The sequence below is a fragment of the Balaenoptera physalus genome (assembly GCF_965194825.1).
Source record: "Balaenoptera physalus genome assembly, chromosome: 5".
NCBI lineage: Eukaryota > Metazoa > Chordata > Mammalia > Artiodactyla > Balaenopteridae > Balaenoptera > Balaenoptera physalus.
The window spans coordinates 3095505-3107737 of NC_138884.1; the positions used below are offsets into that span (position 1 = coordinate 3095505).

Consider the following 12233-nt stretch of genomic DNA (forward strand, 5'->3'; position numbering starts at 1 on the left):
TCCTGTCTTCCCGTTGTAGATGTTGGAGCATCTTCAGGAGAAGGATCCTTGTGGGGAGCGTTTACAGGATAGATGGCCCTGGGTTTGGGTCCTGGAAAAACCCGGAGGCTTTGACTCGGAGGGTTAGGCACACAGGGTGTTTTAGGGGGGGCAGTCGGAGTGGTGGAAGGGACCCAGGAGCTGGAAAAGGAACTGATCCGTGGAAGAAAGAGTGCCTTACGTTCGCTCGAAAGCTAATGATTTCATAGATTTCACTTCCCAGCTGTTGCACTAATTTGTTCTAGAGCTTATCGTTCCCGAGGGGCTCTGCAGTGAGTTTGCTTTGGAAGGCTTAATCGCCTGCAGCTTCCAGAGACTTGGCCCTGTTTGAGGAGGCGGGTGGGAGGCGACTGACTGTCTCGGATAAAATTATGATTTGCCAGATGTCATTGTGGCCGAAGTTATTTGTCTTGGCTTCGTGTTGTATAAATGCAGTGCAGTCCTCCGTGAGCTTAGCCGCTCAGACAGGACAGCGAGTGCTTTTGGACGGGTGTGCAGAACATAGGACGCACCACCTCTGCCTGAGCGGTACGGCTTCTCAGGGGGCTTTCGCACGCTCACAGCGAGCGGCCTTAGCCACCTTCCTGGCGGGCACGGTGAGTTTCATCATCACCATTTATTTCCCTTTGAGGAGACTGAGGCTCAGAGTCACACGGCCCCTGAGCGGTGGGGCCGGAGCCGGACACAGCCCCCTGCCGCACAGGCCGCGGTCCTTCCCCCCGTGTGACACCCACCGGCCGCGACGGGTGCTGGGCCTCCGGGTCCCCAGGCTCGTCGTGAGGAGCTGACTCAGAGGAGGGGCGCGTCTGCTGACTCAGAGCTCGTACCCTTTCCCAGCTCTCCCTGTCCGTAACTGACTGCTGTCGACTCCCAAGCAGCCCTCTCAGCCTCTGTGGCTGGGAGAGCTCTCAGAGCGCTTGGGGACCCTGGTGCGTTTAATTTGCCAGTGATGAACTTCACATGAGAAGCTTTTCATTTTAGCTCTGTTACGGTGGTATTGCTGTTGGGTCTCTGTTAAACCAGACCGAAGCAGAACAGGCGAGAAGCACCTTCTGTCACTAACTTTACTCTTAACCTAACCTCTGGTAGGGTTCCTTGAATTACTCTCATTACCTTTACTCTGCTGGGTACGTCGACTATGCCATTGACTGGATTTGTAGCTGGCCAAGAATGGGAGGGATGCCAGTAAGGAAGCTGTTGGAATAGTCCTGGCGGACCCGGGGCTTGGATGAGGTGTAGCCGGGGAGGTGACGCAGCTGCCCTGTTTTCATGGTTGGGGGGTGAGGGGGGAGCGTCAGGAGGGGGCCAGGAGCGCCATGTGCGGCTCCCTCCCTCCCTAGCTTCCGTATCACCAGTGGGGAGGGGAGAGCGGGCCTGGGTACTCCGGGTACTTCTAGGAAGACCCTCCCTCCCCCTCCCACCCCCCAGGACACGGACGGCCCCGTCACACCATCGCACACCTGCTTCGAGACTGTTCCCACACTCATTCCACTTTCCTCTGCGTCATCAGCATCCTGAACGGGGCCTGGCGCGTCCGCGTCTGGAAGGGTGAATGAATGGAGCCCTCGTCTTTAGATAGCATGTTTCCAAGGCAAGGTCACAAATTATTCTGCAAAACCAATGAGATTATCTTTATAAATTGTAGAAGAGCGTCAATTGCTTTTTATTTTTTTTAATCTCATTTGGTGGTTCATTTCATTACAGCACGGTTTAGTAATTCCAGAATTATCCCAATGGCTATAATAGTTAGAATAATAATAGTTGTTGGTGGTGTGATACCATCAACAGTAATTTGATTGAATTCTTTATTCCTCTGTGAGATAAATAGCTGTATCCCCATGTTATAAATGTTTAAAAAAATTATAAATGCTTCAAAGCGTTTTTAAAAATGTTATAAATGTAAGAGAGAGTGGGCGGGGGGAAAGTCCTCTTCACCACAGAATTCTTCTCCAGGGAGATCAGAGACCAGTCCAGTGTAGGACACAGGCGTGTAGTTTACCTGAATGGAACAAGGCCTGGGAGGAGCTCCAGAACGATGGGAGGGCTTACAGCAGGGGGTCTGTGTGCTCAGCCAAGGGGGCTGGAGCTTCGGCTGTGGCTTGGGGGTGTGAGCTGCCGTGTCTCAATACGGACAGCACCTTAGGACGTGCCTTTGCCCGTACAGCTCTGCGTTGTACCCTGAGCAATCCAGCATCTGTTTCAAAGCATCAATGGAAAAGTTTAACGATGTTATAGCTGTATGTTCAGCGGAAGAGAGACGGAGACAGACGGGGAGCCCCTTCCTAGGTATTTCCCGAAACTTACTTCTCGTGAGTTACACAGTTTGGGTGAGAATTAAGGCAGTTTTGAATGGAGAGATGGGACCCCTGAAAACTGGCCGTCCCGCAGAGCTGCTTGAGGTCTAATAAGTCGAGTGAGGCACTGTGCTGGACAGGAATTTCTGCAGCTGCTCTTCAGGGCGGTGTCACCGTGTGCCGCGGTGTCACCGTGTGCCCCAGTCACATGCTTTGCAGAGAGTGATTCCCGGGCCGACGCCCCAGCCCTGGAGCTCAGCCCCGAACCTGTTCCCCGACCCGGACCGCTGACACTTTGCTCAGGTCCACACGTTAGTGGCAGCCTGGCCCGAAGTCAGAGTTAAACTTTAAAAGTTGTGTAATCTGGTGTCGCCAGTATGTTTCTAACTTCTGGAAGTCTTAAAAGTAATCCTGTGTGTGGGTGTCGTGGTTGTCATTAATTTCTGAGAAACGGGGTGGCGGGGGGCGGGCCGGGCTGTAAAAGTCATAGGGAGGGAGGGTTGTAGATTGAGGTCTGATACTGGGCCTAAAAAAAGTGATGAAAGCGTTTATCTAAATTGCCGGTTATCTGGCTGACTCCAGAAAGAGTGAATCACTTCACTGGGATGGCAAAACAAGCAATGCTCCTTCTTGCGGGTGGATAGTATTACCCCAAAGAGCTTTCTGACCTGGCATTAGCGAGCCTGGCTGCCTTCTCTCTTCCTGTTAAAGTTTAGATACGAAGCAGTTAGAGCCGCAGTTTTACTGTGATCCCCTCCTCAGAGCCGCCTTTTCACTTAACAAGGTTGGGGATCTCCTGGAGTCTCACCTTTCCTTTCCTCGTGTGCAGCTTAAAAATCCTCTCATTGTTAATGCACGTTGTACTGCTGCTAGGTACTAAGCTGAGTCTCCAAATAAAGGGAAATTGGGGAGTTTTGTTTTTAGTTAGGTGTTTTAAAAGAGTCTATAGCTGCAGCTCTTTACTTTTGCTGGCTTATGTAAATATTAGCGGTAGCAGTCACACAGAAGGAAAAGCTGTGTGAGTAGTATAGCAGTCTCATGGTGCACGTGCTTTGCTTTTCCTTCCAGCCATCTGAAATTGTTTTGACTCTGACAATTTCCTTACAATAAAGCCTGCAGAATTGTTGTAGAACAGAGAAGTGAAGTGATCATTACTGGTTTGGCAGCAAGAGTTTAAAAACGTGAAGTCGTTTTCCCCATGGTTTGTGAATAATGCGTAGCTGTTGTTGAAAAATGGAAAATGGAGAATGGTAACAGGAAAAGCATTCTGAGTCTCGCTACGCACAGGCGTTCTGATGTTTCTTTTTAGTTCCTTCTTCTGCATTTGGTTTTCTGAACTCACGCTAGTTGCCAAAGTGCCTCCACCGTTTTGTGCTGTATCCTGTTCTTTTTATTCGGCTTTGTAAGATAAGAATTTTTCTGTGTTTCACAGATTTCATGAAGGCGTGACACATGCCTTCATTCTTTCCGTGGCTGAGAGCCTTTTCCATGCTGCGTGCTGCGTGCTCTGTCCTCAGAGTCCGGGGATGCGGGAGTGGGAATGATCCGGATCATGATCGGGACGGCACAGAACTGTGGACTTTCAAGTAACTTTTATCTGAATCCGAAAGCTCAGTTCTCTCTCAGCTGCTGCCTCATGTTAAATCAGAGCAGCCATATTGGTTGATTTTATTGCCCATTCCATCTAACTTGGTATGGACCAAAGTCCCCCTGTTCAGGAGTCCGAGCCCCAGCTCGTAGGTGGGGAGAGGAGGGCAGAGCAGTGCCCGGGAGGGGGGCTCCTGCGCGGGGGCTGCTCTGGGGCAGGGTTCATGGCCAGCAAGGCGTCCCACGAGAGACCTGGTGGCCGCAGCACACGGACCCGGACTGAGTCAGTGAGAATCCGGACGTGTCGGGGCCGGGGTCAGAGCTGGAGGAGAGACACTCGGACGTGACTGTCGAGCCGGGGACATCCAGCCCCCTCCTGGATGGAGGAGGGGGCGTCCGCCCCGGAGGACCGAGGACCGAGGCGGGGTGGGGGGAGGCATGGCACCCCCGTCACTGGCGAGGGTGCCCCGAGTCCCGGCTGGCCCGTCTGCTGCGGAAATCAGTGCCGCTCACTCCCTGTGACCGGAGACACGCGAGCCGGCGGGTTGTCGCTGCCCACGTGGCTGGCGGCGCGCCGCGGGCTGCCCGAGCGCGAGCTTGTCCGGTGGGCGTCCGCAGGCCCGGGGGGCGCCGCACCCCGACTGCCGTCCTGAGGGTGGCCCGAGGCTCAGGCAGCCAGGTCCTGGCGGACGTGGTCTTCGTGCCGCATCTGTCTGCGAGCCCGGTCCCCGGAAGCGTGCTGCCTCCCCCGGCCTGAGTCCGTAGCTCTAGCCCGGCAGGAGGCCTTCTTTTTTCCCATTTGATACTTTTATTTAATTTAATTAACTTACTGTTTCATTGAAGTGTCGGTGATTTACAGTGTTGTGTTAGTCTCAGGTGTACAGCAAAGTGATTCACTTGTACATACATATATGTATTCATTTTTAGATTCTTTTCCCTTTTAGGTCATTAGAAAATATTGACTGTAGTTCCCTCTGCTCTTCAGTAGGTCCTCATTGTTTATTTTATATGTAATAATGTGTATCTATTAATCCCAAACTCTTAATTTATCCCTCCCCCACCCTTTCTCCCTTGGCAACCACCAGTCTGTTCTCTATGTCTGTGAGTCTGTTTCTGTTTTGTAGACAAGTTCGTTTGTGTCATATTTTAGATTCCACATATAAGTGATATCGTATAATGTTTGTCTTTGTCTGATTTACTTCACTTTGTATGATCATCTCTAGGTCCATCCATGTCCCTGCAAATGGCATTATTTCATTCTTTTTTATGGCTGAGTAATATTCCATTGTATATATGTGCCACATCTTCTTTATCCATTCATCTGTCGATGGACACTTAGGTGGCTTCCATGTCCTGGCTCTTGTAAACAGTGCTGCAACGAACGTTGGGGCGCATGTATCTTTTCGAATTACGGGTTTCTCCGGATATATAAGCCCAGGAGTGGGATTGCTGGATCATATGGTAGTTCTATTTTTAGTTTTTTAAGGAACCTCCATACTGTTCTCCGTAGTGGCTGCACCTGTGTACAGTCCCACCAGCAGTGCAAGAGGGTTCCCTTTTCTCCACACCCTCTCCAGCATTTCTTGTTTGTAGACTTTCTGATGATGCCCGTTCTGACCGGTGCAAGGCGGTACCTCATGGTGGTTTTGATTTGCATCTCTCTGATGATTAGTGATGCTGAGCGTCCTTTCATGTGTTTGTTGGAGGCATGTTTTTAACTTCATACTGAACGAGAATATACAGACAGGAAATGTACGTATTCTGCTGGCTGCATGTTCACAGCAGCAGTGCCCAGATCAAGAAAGAGTTGACCAGCATCCTGTAATTTTCTTGGTGTCTCCTGCTGGGGACCGCGCTTCGAGAGCCACTGGTAGGAGGGCTTGCTGTCAGTCGTTCCTGGGTGTGGGAAAGGCATTAGGGAGGGAGGGGATGAGCCCATCAGAGGGTCCGCTGCCCCGGCTGTGGGTCCTGAACCCTGCCCGCCACCCCTCCTCTCCGTTTATTCTTCCCTTCTTTTCACCAAGGTAGTGTGAAGAGGCAGAGGGAGAGTCATTCGATAAGACTGATGAGACTGGACTTTTGGGGGCACTGTGTTAGGTCTTCATTTCTTCTCTCTGCAAACCCACGTCTCAGCTGTGGTTTCTGAGTTGATTTTTCTGTGGTTTCTGAGTTGATTTTTCTTTACACACAGTGATCACTTTTTTGTCACCTGAAAGGTGAAACTTTAATTCTCCCAACTCTAAGTCAGGGATGGGGGTGGAGTCGTCCTTATCCGCCACGTCTTGGGGACTGGAGGTGGCCCCGAAGCGCCGCGCTGGAAGGACTGGAGAGAGATCCTGGCTTGGACCAGGATCTTGAGTGCCAGGAACCTGCCTCGCGTGGTCTGAACGGCGCTTCTGCTCTTCTCCAGGACCATTCGGTCCAGTCCTGGGCTGTGAGGTTGGAAGCGGGGCAGATGGGCAGATGCAGCTCACAGACCTGAACCAGGAGCCTGCCTTCTGCACACCTGGCCCGTGGGTTCACACTGCCACGCTGCTCCATCCTCCCTTCCAGCCTGCGGCACCGCTCGCCCATCGTGGGGGGGTGTCCGTGAGGACGGCAGCTGCTCCAGCCAGCGTGCAGAGCTGCAGGTGGGCTGCCGGGGGCCAGCGGGTGACCGGGGACCCTTCTCCCAGCATGTGAGCCCGGCTGAGCCGCGTGGGGAGATGGAGAGCTTGACCATGAGGAGGGGCCGCGATAAATGGTCGCGTGCGTGTTACCCTCTGTTGACAAACAGGGGATCCAGCGTGGTAACGAGTGATGGAGCCCGTAGGAGAGGAGGATTCCGTTTCGGGAAAGAGAAGAAGGAGGTCACGGGAGGCGGGGTCAAGGTTGACCAGGACGTTACCTTTCTCTCACCTACTCCGTGCACTGCTCTCGTGTCTCAGAACAGTCGATGTGACAGTATCATTATTACTTGTTTCTTCATTTACTGAAGAAGTTTTAAAGCTCATTTAAATGTAAAGAAGTTTAGAGCCACATTGTGGCATCCCCTTTGAGTACAGTGGTAGTGGTTTTGATGTACATCTCTACTTTATTCCATACAATCAGGTTTTGGACTGTGGAATTAGGGTTCTTAAGGGGGAACATTAAACGGAAACTTTAAATGGTAAAATAGCACGCGCCATGTTGATTGGAGTGAACGCAAGATGTTAAAGCTTCTAAAGGAACTTTTGCTGCACTAAGTAAGAGAGAGACGGAGAGTTTGAGCGCAGGCGGCGCCCTCTGGTCAGAATACACTGTCAAGAGGCAGGCAGCTTTTTGTGGCTCGATTCATGCCCTAGTTTTAATGTAAATACTCAGTGGTGCTGACCCAATTAAAAGGTCACGTGTGAGACCTGCACAGAGGGAACGTCAAGAGTCAGTTTTTATCCTCAAAGAATGTATGATCTGGGTAGATCATAAGATGCATACACTTCTCTACTGCCAAGCAGTTATGTGTTAAGTGTTAGAAGTGTGTTTTTAGAAGGTCACGGCAGAATTCAAGCCCAGGACGTCTTCACGGAGAAGCTGGGATGTTCAGTGGGGAAGTGGTTCTTCAGCAGGTGCTTCCCAGGCCAGGAGCGGCAGCTCCTTGGAACTAGTTAGAATCACGTTCTCAGATTCCACCCGGGATCTGCTGAACTGGAAACCGGGGGTGGGGTTGGCCCAGCACTGGGCACTTAGAAACCTGTGAAGTTTGAGCACCACCTACGAGGGAAATGGAGGCGAAAGCTGTGCTGGCTGAAGTTAGGGAGAAACACTGATGAAGAAAGGAGAAGCACCGGTCACTAAAACACCGCTTAAGTCTCGACACAAAGACTCCAGGGGACCGTCCTGATTCCTTCCCTTGCTCATCCTTGCATGTTAGTTAAAGGCTGAGTTTGGGCTAGAGTTTCCCACGCCACTCAGCTCAGTTTCTCTTTAAGGGGATTCTTTCCCAATGCAGTTCCATCCTTATTTCATCCAAATGTCCTTTGTAACCACGTTGTCGTTTTCTTATTATTCTTGTCGTTTAAAAGTGTTCGCATCGTCTGGATAGGGGATACAATTGCGTTTTTATAACAGTGTTTGAAGCCTTGGGAAGATGTAAAACGTTGGAATGATTGAACAGCTTTGCGGCTAACTGCTAGGAAGGTGTATGTCCAGAGTACATATTTAGAAAGGGTTTATGTCCTTTCATCAGGGCCTGGATAAATAACTTTTAGAGACTGAAGTTTTAAAAGTGAATTTGTTTTTTTACACATAGAAAGTGGGATGTGTTCCCTCAGTGTTTCCTCTACAGATTTTATAGAATCTAGCTACTTGGGCATTTTTAAAGGCCCTGCCCCATCAGCGTGGAACGATGCTTTCATTTCTGCCGTGATTTTAGACAAGGCAAGCCGGGCCCTGGTGAGTGGGAGGCATCCGCCTGGGGCCTTGCTTGGGCCGCCTGTCAGGTGGGCGTGATGGTGCGGGGACTTCCTTCTGGCCTCTGCTTGCTGGGCTGCCTGGGCCGAGGTGGGCAGGTTAGAGCTGCTTAGGTGCTCTCTGGTGTGAAAAGGCGAAAGTGGTTTTCCAGACAGTTCAGAGGAAAGAAAGAGGAACCCGTGAGCTCACCGTGGCCGCTGAACTTAAACCTTGAGCTCCAAATGTGTTCCCTCCCTGGAGAAACGGATTCACTTTCTCCTAACCTGGTCCTGTCTGTCATTTGAGCCTGTGCCGCAGAGGAGCTGGTCACCATCATAGGTGCGTTGCAGTCTTTCTCTCTCCGAGGAGGGTGTAGTTAAGATCTTCTGTGGGTTTGTTACAGAGGAACTTCAGGGTCACATGTACAATAAAGTCTTCAGGTAACTGCGGCTTCTGCCACAAGGCCGTTAGACCTCGTCACACTTGCAGAGTGAAATATATGCGGCTGCCGTGTGTCGATGCACTTAAAAGCCCTCTGAAGCCTGTCGATGAAAAATTAATCAATAGTCGATCTAAGAAAGAAATAGAAAATTGTATTCAAGCCAACCTGAGGATTATAAGCTGGGAGACGGTCTCTCAGAAAGCTGTGAGGACCGCCCCGCCCGTTAGAGGTCACGGCACAGTTAGATACAGTTGTGAGACAAAGGGTTACACGTCAGATGAGGTATAGACAGTTTACACAACCCAGACCCGCACGCAGAGTTAGTAGTGCCTCATCCAGACCCCGCACAGGATTATGAAGGAATGTAGCCTCCTAAGGAGGTGTGGTCAGTGCAGACACACGGCGCACGCTGGCGGGGAGCAAGGAGCCCCACACGGGCAGAGGAACATTGGATGTTTAAATTCTTCTTGTCTTGCCATGAAGTATGGATTTTATTTCCTCAAACTAAAGACCCAGCCGAGGGTTCATCAGATTTTAGGGCTCTGTTAATATTTTCTTCGGCCAGATTCCAGGATGACAAGAGGAAAGCAAGTTGGGACAGTCCCTTGTAGTTTTTTGTATCAAGACTTGGCCTGTGTTTTAAGGACCAGTGCTTTTTATTTCTTCTAAAAGAAAAATTATTTTTTCCGTGAATTCACAATACTATGGAAAAATCATATTGGTATGTATGATATATCAATATGTGTCATATAAAATGTGTAAAATATAAGTGTATATCATATAAAATAGCATATATATCACAAAATATAACAAAAATGTAAAATATGTATGTATCATATAAAAATCATATGGAAATATGTAATATATCATAAATTCATAAAATATAAGTATATATCATATAAAATATATTTCTTAAAATATAACAAAAATGTAAAATATGTATCATATAAAATATTGAAGTATGTGATATATATCACAGATATATCATATTGATATATAATACCATAGTATTATTCTCATTTTACAGATGAAGTATATTCATGTCAGAAGTCAAAACTGAACTGCTTTTGTTCTTGGGTTTTGCTAGTTCAGGGCTCTCTCAGCTTGAATATGCTTAGGAATTAAGAATCCGGCGCAAGAGTTGTGAGGGTTTATGGCTTCTCAGCTTATTATTACTCTTCTTGCATAAATAAATTAAATTCTATACTGGTATTAAAGCCAGGATGCGTCCCTGCCCGCCCGCCCCCATGTCACCCCCTGTGCCTTAAGCCCTACATCCGTCTGCTGAGGGTAACCATCTCTGTCCCTTGCTCTGGGTCATTCTGCAAGGTTGCAGAGTAGGACCTGTCAGCTGACACTTGGTCACAGGAGAGCCATTCACAGGGTGGTGGCCAGTGTCAGAACAACCTTGCAGCTGAAGGCGAGTCACTGCATTTCGCTTACAGCCCTGTGAGCCATATTCAGAGGTCTTGTGATGAATTAATTGGCTACTACGTCATCCCCAGCAGGGCCACAGATGGAGTGAGTCAGTCCGAGCCGCTCAGCCGGTTGAGTGTTTTTGTCTTTTGTAACCGGAGCACAAACCCAGGAACAGAAGTAGGAAGTGGGACTTGGACTTGTCAGATTGTAATGGCTTTGCTGGGAGCGTGTTTTACAGTGTGAGGGATGCGTCTGACTTCCCAGATCGTCGGAGGGCTTAATTTACGTTACAAGCGAATGTTCCTGTTTTGTTTTTGTTTTTGTTTTTTTAACTCCTGGAAGAGGAAATTAGTAGGCTGCAGCCGAGGAGCTCGTGTCACCTCCCGCATCTGTACGGGGAGCGCAGGGATCATTTAGCACAGCTGGTCACCGAGGAGATCCTCCAGCAACGGGACCTTCCAGGTCCACGCGGAGAGTCAGGGCCACCCAGAAGAGGGCTGGCCTGCGGGGAGATGTGCGGCTGCTCGGCCAGGAGCACAGCCCGGCCGGGGGGCCGGCGGGACGCGGCCGGGGGTGTGAGCGATGGGCAGACGCACGGGGCACTTGCGCGCTCGAGGATTTGGAAGTGTGCCAGGGTGGGAAGGGACACCGATCCCCCGGAACGCGACCACAGGTTTGAAACTTCAGTTCTATCTCAGAATCTCAGAGAAGTTCTTCTGTAATTCACTGGGCACCCGGGAGATAAAAGCGTGCGGATGGGAAACTGGCGTTTGCAGACAGGCCCGGGGTGGCTGGTAGGTGTGCAGACACGTCCTCTCCTTTGTGGAAGAAGTGGAGGATGGGCACTTCCTAGCGGCTGTTTGGATTCTGCCGCCCCTGTGCTTCCTCCTGAGCCTTCCTCCGCCCCTCCCTGCTGGAGCCACCTGCAAGCAGTGGTGCCGCCCGCCCCGCGTGGAAGCTTGAGCGGCGCTCTCTCGGGGGCTGTCAGGAGAAGGAGATGCAGCCCCGCAGGGTCAGCGCGCTGGCAGATGGGGCGCGGGGCCAGGGGCCTCGCTTCTCAGTCTGGGCGGTGCGCGGAGGGCTGCGCGTCTCCAGCTGGAGGTGGGTGGTGACGGAGAGCCCGGGCTTCCTCTTCTGGAAAACCCTTTCCACGGGAAGGGAGGAAGGCGCTGGGATGAACCGGGGCTCCTGATGCAGCCCATCAAAGGAATAGCATTGTACCTGCTGTATTCTTTTTTTTTTTCTGATGTGCAAATAGTGGTTTATTCCAAACTCCTGCTAATTCTGTGGTACATATCTCTCAATTACTTCACTGTAAATTTAATAATACCTTCTTGGGGAAGAAAAACACGTTGTTTTTCATCGTTGGTAATTAATAATTGCATACTTTTTTTTTTTTGCCCATATAACTTATTTATTTAGTTTGGTTTTCATTCTGTACTTTTGTTGATTTTTTTTATTATTATTTTATACAGCAGGTTCTTATTAGTCATCCATTTTATACATATTTGTGTATACATGTCAATCCCAATCTCCCAGTTCATCCCACCACCACCACCCCCCGCCTCTTCCCCCTCTTGGTGTCCATACGTTTGTTCTCTACATCTGTGTCTCACTTTCTGCCCTGCAAACTCGTTCATCTGTACCATTTTTCTAGGTTCCACATATGTGAGTTAATTTACGATATTTGTTTTTCTCCTTCTGACTTACTTCACTCTGTGTGACAGTCTCTAGGTCCATCTACGTCTCTACAAATGACCCAATTTTGTTCCTTTTTTATGGCTGAGTAATATTCCATTGTGCATATCTACCACATCTTTATCCATTTGTCTGTCAATGGGCATTTAGGTTGCTTCCATGACTTGCTGTATTCTTTTAGGTTGATTATTTCATCCATTTTGGAAGAATTCATTCATTTTATTAGTAGTAGCTCTTAATTGAAACACTGCTTGTAAAGAATTTTAGTGCATATCAGTGAAACAGAAAAATCCTTTGGGAAGTGCATTTCATTCCAAAGTTTTAGTTAGATAGACAGTGAGGAGGGG

At 49.5% G+C, this 12233-nt stretch overlaps 1 protein-coding gene across 11 annotated transcripts in view; it reads left to right on the plus strand.

Annotated features, from left to right (window-relative positions):
• FNIP2 (folliculin interacting protein 2) overlaps positions 1-12233 on the plus strand; it is a 116551-nt gene that overhangs the window by 25059 nt on the left and 79259 nt on the right. The window contains exons 1-3 of one of the 11 annotated variants that reach the window (XM_082461656.1): positions 620-635; positions 1468-1587; positions 2204-2325. The exons of 2 other annotated variants lie outside the window; for them this stretch is intronic. In XM_082461656.1, coding sequence (XP_082317782.1) covers positions 2279-2325 — 47 coding nt within the window. In that variant the 5' untranslated portion in view covers positions 620-635; positions 1468-1587; positions 2204-2278. Of the gene's footprint in view, positions 1-619; positions 636-747; positions 1588-2203; positions 2326-3002; positions 3920-10404; positions 10862-12233 lie in introns of those variants that run through there. 8 more of the 11 variants (XM_082461651.1, XM_082461654.1, XM_082461648.1 and 5 more) reach the window with 8 other exon arrangements.